Here is a 6000-nt window from a genome sequence, read left to right as displayed (position 1 = left end):
AATAAACCTTTTCCTTGTAAGTTTTACGAAGTCGTTTGTTCGTTTATTCAGTAGCTTGTGTTGAAATATTTATTTTATTAGGGAGTGCCCGAAAAGCATTAACTCAACTCCCTAAATGTCTGTCCATATTACATTTGATCTTCTGCATGACAGTACAGTCAGTGAAGTAGGAAACAGGGAGGGAATTCCAATGTCTAGCAGTCCAAGACGAGAAACTATTAAAATAGAAGGCTTTCTGACATTTAGGGATCTCAACAGTGATGGGGTGGGATTTTGCTGCTTGTTGGGTTTGTCGAAAGTATGTATATCGAGGGCACATGTACTATGAGTTCATCAGAGCACATTCCATAAAAGGTGCAGGGATGCAATATTGTGGCGAATGGACAGCTGTTAGCGCTTGTCTGATAGTGCGGGTGCGGGCTGCGGGACTTATTCGATTTGAGACTCTTTTTGGGCCCTGTCTAAGAGAGAGAGAGAGAGAGAGAGAGAGAGAGAGAGAGAGAGAGAGAGAGAGGAGTGGTAGATTCTCTCTCTCTCTCTCTCTCTCTCTCTCTCTCTCTCTCGGCCCAGATGTGGCGACAATACTCTATGCATAGGCAAAAATCGTAGTCGGATAGACAATGAGATATGTTACATTAATCTTTTGTTTTTCTATTTTTTTTTTTTAGGAAAACAACTTTGTTTTTAAATTACATTTTTTTTTTTAATATTACATCTGCTACGTATTCTGTTAACGTAACCCCCTCTTCGAGCTTCCTTTCGTCCTCTTCCAATGAAAAGGGTTCATAAAACACCTTGCCTTTCCATCAGTTTCTCTCCCCGTTTAACGGATCACCCCCCCCCCGCTCACTTCACAATATTTCCTCCTCGCGAAGTTGTGATTGTTGTTACCATGACAACCAAACAACATGGCTTCTTCATGACAAGTGGTTTTGGGACGATGTTAGCCGGAGCTTATTCGTATCCTTTGTTGTTGCTTTTTAAAGAAATATTTTCAAAATATAATTTTCCCTTCTCTCTATATATAAGAAAAAAACAAAAAAAAAAACAAAAACAACCACAACAACAGGTGTCGACAACACATTCAGGTACATATTTTTTTTCTTTATCGCAGTTCAGTTGTCATAACGTATTTTTTTTTTTTTTTTTTTTGCCGTTTTTAAGTTTGTTTATTTTCGTTTTTCCTTTTAGTTAAATATTTATGAGTACTCATGCAGAATATGGACCGTGACATTATTTATTTATTTGGATATTATTTTCAAGTTTAATTCATTTGTACGGTATCTTTTGTTTGTTAAATTGTTAGGTGAAAGTACAGAATAGTGTTTTAAAGAATGGATTTCCAAATAAAAAGTTTATTTCAGCACGGTCCGTGTTCTGCATCAGTGCATCCAGTTCCGATTTGTTTTAACGACGACTTTCTCCTACTTTTTTTTTTTTTTTCACAAAAACTGTCATAAGGTTTGGGGTATTTTTTAGATTAGGTTCCACCTCCACAATTTTCTTTTAAATGACGACTTTAAAAGGGTTTCGATTATGCTGAATACGGAAATCGCTTTGAAATTTTGCAGAAATAAGTAGTTATCGAGATATAAAAAGTTGTTTTATGCATTGTATTCTTTGGCGGCCATCTTTGTTACGCGCGTAGATTTGTTTATGGCGCACGCGCGCAAAAAAGATGGCCGCCAAAGAATACAATGCATAATACAACTTTTTATATCTCGATAACTACTTATTCCTGCAAATTTCAACGCGATTTCCGTATTCAGCATAGCCGAAAACCTAGAAAAGTCGTCATTTAAAAGAAAATTGTGGAGGTGGGTGTACCTAATCTAAAAATTTACCAGGTTTGGTGCTCCTACACTATCGAGACAAGATTTCGGAAATCGTAAAACTGAATTTCGCATGAAAACAATGGTATCTACATATTCTTCTTATTTTTAATATCCAAAAATTACGAAAATCGATAAGGTAGAAAATTGTTTATTAAAGAAAATAAAAAATAGAATTTGAAGAAAACGATTGTATTTGCTTATGCAGGAGAGTCCAAAAGGGAGGTAATTTCCGTTTCGATTTAAACAACATAGCTGCAATTTTTCACCCGCTAACACGATTAAAGTTGTTTTGTTTAATAATTCAGTAATATTCAGGTAATTTCTACTGCATAATTTGGAAGATAACGTTGTAATTTATTAGAATTGGCAATAAATCAGTAGAAACTATTTTTTATCCGAAAACTCTACACCTCGACTCGATCGACTACAAAATTTCGTTCTGATAGTGTAGACGCATCCAATGTTTTTGTTTTTTTTTCCCCCACACTGATATAAATTATTGCACAATAAAAATAATTAAATTAAAACAAAAATCATTTTTGGTACTTGTGCATTTTTGGTACCGTACTGAAATAATAGCATCATTTAGAAAGCCATTCTTAACATTCCGGTGACTGCTAAGGGACATAATTAATGTCTCTTTCTATTGCGTGGTGTAAACCCAAATTAGTATTTTTGGGCCTCCGTAGATAAAAAATGAACACATTCACAAGTTTTTGCCATAAAAAAAAAAAAATAAAAAACAAAAACAAAAAAAAAAAACAGTGGACCGATTTTTAAAATTATTTTTTTATTCTCTTAATGAAATACATGGGGGTTTGATTGATATATTTTAATATTTATTTATCGAGTGAATTTTTTTAATATCTAAAAAAAGAAAAAATTGAATGAAATAGAAAAAATTGTCGTAAACGTCCGATATTTACTTGACATTCTAAGAATAACATAAGCTTTCATTAAAAAAAAATCAACGTGGTTTAAAAAAAAAAAGGTTTTACACTTTGGACTTTACAGGTAAATTTCCAAAAAACACTTTTTTTTTGTTTTAAATTAGAATATTTTATTTATTGATCTTTTAGCTTCAATTTGTGATATATAAAACTTTGGTACATAAATTAACTATTTAAATTTTAATATACATTTCAAAATGGGTGGGGGTGATTTAAAAAAAAGTTTGTCTAAAATATTATATTAGGTTTATTGAAAAGAGCATAAAATTTCATAGTGACCCTTAAAATATCGTAAAAATTGAACCAATAGAAAAATTTTGATAGATTTTTAAAGTTTAAAAATTGAAAAATATTTAACTCGTAAAATTCAATTGATTTCAGTACGTAAAAAAATGGCTGCATGAAGGCGCGCCGGCACTTTGTAAACACTGTTTTTTTTTTTTTTTTTTTTTTTTTTTTTTTTTTAAATAAAAAATAATATTTCTATTATTTTTTAAACAACTTTAATAGTTTATCTTGGAAGTATATTCCATAAGGAAAATAAACCCACTTTAAAAAGAGAAATTACGATTTTTTTTTTTTTATTCGCAGTTTTGTGTTAGGGCTGTCAAAAATTCCCTCAGAATTCTGATACACCTACTGCATTGTCTGACTGCAAGACTTCCAAAAATTCTAATTCTTCGAACTGTTGAATTTTTTTAAATTCTAAATTCTTTCAACTGTTGAATTTTTTAAAATTCTAAATTTTAATTCTTTGTGCTGTTTGATTTTTTTCAAAATCTAAATTTTTGAACTGTTTATTTTTATTTTTTTTAAATTCTAATTCTTAAATGTTGTCTATAGTAATAAATAATATATTCAAAGGGTTAATTTTTTGCCTCAACACCGGTCACAGACTATGACATAACACACTTTTATCCCGAACTCAGAACGAGGCTGGATCTTCGGACCCCATCCTTTCACATTATCCTTTTTCTTAACTTAAATAATTTTAGTTTATTTTCTTGGTGCCCGGAAAACTCGTTCCTTTTGCTAGGTAGGAAAACTGGTCCATTATTGAATAAATATCGATTGAAAACACATTTTATGACCGCTCTTGAAGGAGAGATTGTTTTTAAAGGCGACACCACCTCCACCTCCACAATTTTCTTTTTAAATGACGACTTTTATCGATAAATAAATCTACTTCTCTGCAACGGACACTGAGCCCCTCCCCCCTTTTTTTTAAATAGTATTTGCGGGTGGGTATGCTGACAACAAATATCAGTTACATTTTGCAAATATTTTGGTACTCTTGCATAATTTGACCCGAATTCTCGTGAATTCCCGTCAAGCATGGATCGGGCGAGACCGGCAATCATCGGTGTCAGTCGAGCGTTGTTCAAATGTTGAAACACTAACTCTACTTTTTATTTTATTTATTTAATTTTTTTGTTATATTTTTAGTAATTTTTAAGGTGATATTAAGGGGGGGGCTTTATTTTCTGATTAGTTACTTATTTATTATTTAAATATATATATATATATATATTTAATTATTATAGTTAAAAATAATTATATATATATATATATATATATATATATATATATATATATATATATATATATATATATATATATTTGTAATGTAATTTTTAGGAGTTTGATCAGCCAATGAAAAAGCGTTATCTAAATCGAAGCAGACGACATTCGAATTGGAAGAAAGCGACTAAACCAAAAAAGAAAAAAAAAAAAAAAAAAAGAAAAAAAAGGGTGCTAAATGCACTTACTGATCCGCCGCACTATTTTTTTAAAATCGTATTTCCAAGTTTAATTAAAGTTTTATGATATGTTTTTTTATTCAATTGTAAGGTTAAAGTATAGAATAGGTACAAATCACCCTCACCTCCTCATGTTAAGAATGGCTTTTTAAATGATAACCTTATTATTTCAGCACGGATCAATAAGTGCACTAGTACCAGAAAAAGAAAAGCTGACAAATATTTTCAAATTCGCCAAACAGAAAAATGACAGGCAAGAAAATAAATCTATACATGTTAGAAAAAAAAAAATAAAAATAAAAATGAAAACACCATGCACTGAGGCAGAAAATCTCATATTGTCAGGAGAAGAAATTGCTGTCCCCCCCCCCCAAAAAAAATGATGTGCAATAACAATCGTAAACACAAATGTTTGCTGGAAATGTACAAATGGACAGTTCCCCCTGCTCTAACGTCTAAGAACAATGCGATTTTACCAAATTTTCGGTGAAAATTACTTTTAACTAGAAATATATTTCTACTCGATGATTTTTCGTAATTTTTGGATATATTACTATTTTCGGAATGACAAGTAAGTACGTAATAATTTTTGTTAAAACAACATATTAAAAAAAAAAAAAACTAGATCTGTCGACTGTATCTTAAACACCGACATGACAAGTACGTAAATATTGGGTGCTTCTACAGTTTATCGCCGAAACTGGAGACGCCATTTTATTTCGCATCTGTCGTTCAAATTCGAACCAGAAATCAGTATTTTAAACTATGACCGAAGTTAGAAATAAATAACAAAAGAATTAAACTAGATATTAATTACTCCCGGAAAGGGTAAATCTTTACTTTAACTACAACAGAACACCGACCAGTAAAAGTTGGTTCTTTATAGGTTTTCGGGGACAACGAATCTGATATTCAAACCCGTCGCAAATTTACCGTTTCCATGGTATTAACCCCTGAACCCTCGCACTATTTTGTGCCAACTCACCGCCATCATTTATGCTATTTTTACATGATGCGTTCGCGCATGGACGCGAGTACTAAGGTGACTTGTCACGTCGCGGAATAATTTTTTAGCAGACATTTGAAATAACAAGTTTTCAGAAACAAACAAAAAAAAAAAATGTTCATTTTTCTGTGTTACGTAGTTTTTAATGCTTTTTAATTGATCTAAAAATCTAAGTTTTCACGAGCGGTTTACAAAAGCATTTTTATTTTTCGTTTTCTTCTTTTTTTGGAGGGGGGTTATTCAATTATAGAACTTGTACAAAAGATACTTCTGCAGTTTAATTTACCGTTTTTCCGAAAGTAACGCCCCCCCCCAATTTACCGTAAATAACACGCCGACATACACCGAGCAGAAGGACTGTTTAATTTTTCACAAAAATTCTATTTCGGAGGGGCAGGGGGGACGGGCGGTGTCGCGCGCGACATATATATATATATATATATATATAT

General features: G+C 31.6%; 1 protein-coding gene across 1 annotated transcript in view; it reads left to right on the top strand.

Moving 5' to 3' along the window:
- The first annotated feature begins 552 nt into the window (after nt 1–552).
- Nucleotides 553–6000, top strand: part of LOC145240002 (uncharacterized) — an 81278-nt gene continuing 75830 nt past the window's right edge. The window contains exon 1 of the mRNA XM_080103589.1: nt 553–960. Coding sequence (XP_079959715.1) covers nt 773–960 — 188 coding nt within the window. The 5' untranslated portion in view covers nt 553–772. The remainder of the gene's footprint in view (nt 961–6000) is intronic.

The sequence above is a fragment of the Euprymna scolopes genome, chromosome 19 (assembly GCF_053919585.1).
Source record: "Euprymna scolopes isolate OS-2025 chromosome 19, ASM5391958v1, whole genome shotgun sequence".
NCBI lineage: Eukaryota > Metazoa > Mollusca > Cephalopoda > Sepiida > Sepiolidae > Euprymna > Euprymna scolopes.
This window is presented reverse-complemented; position numbering and strand designations above follow the sequence as displayed.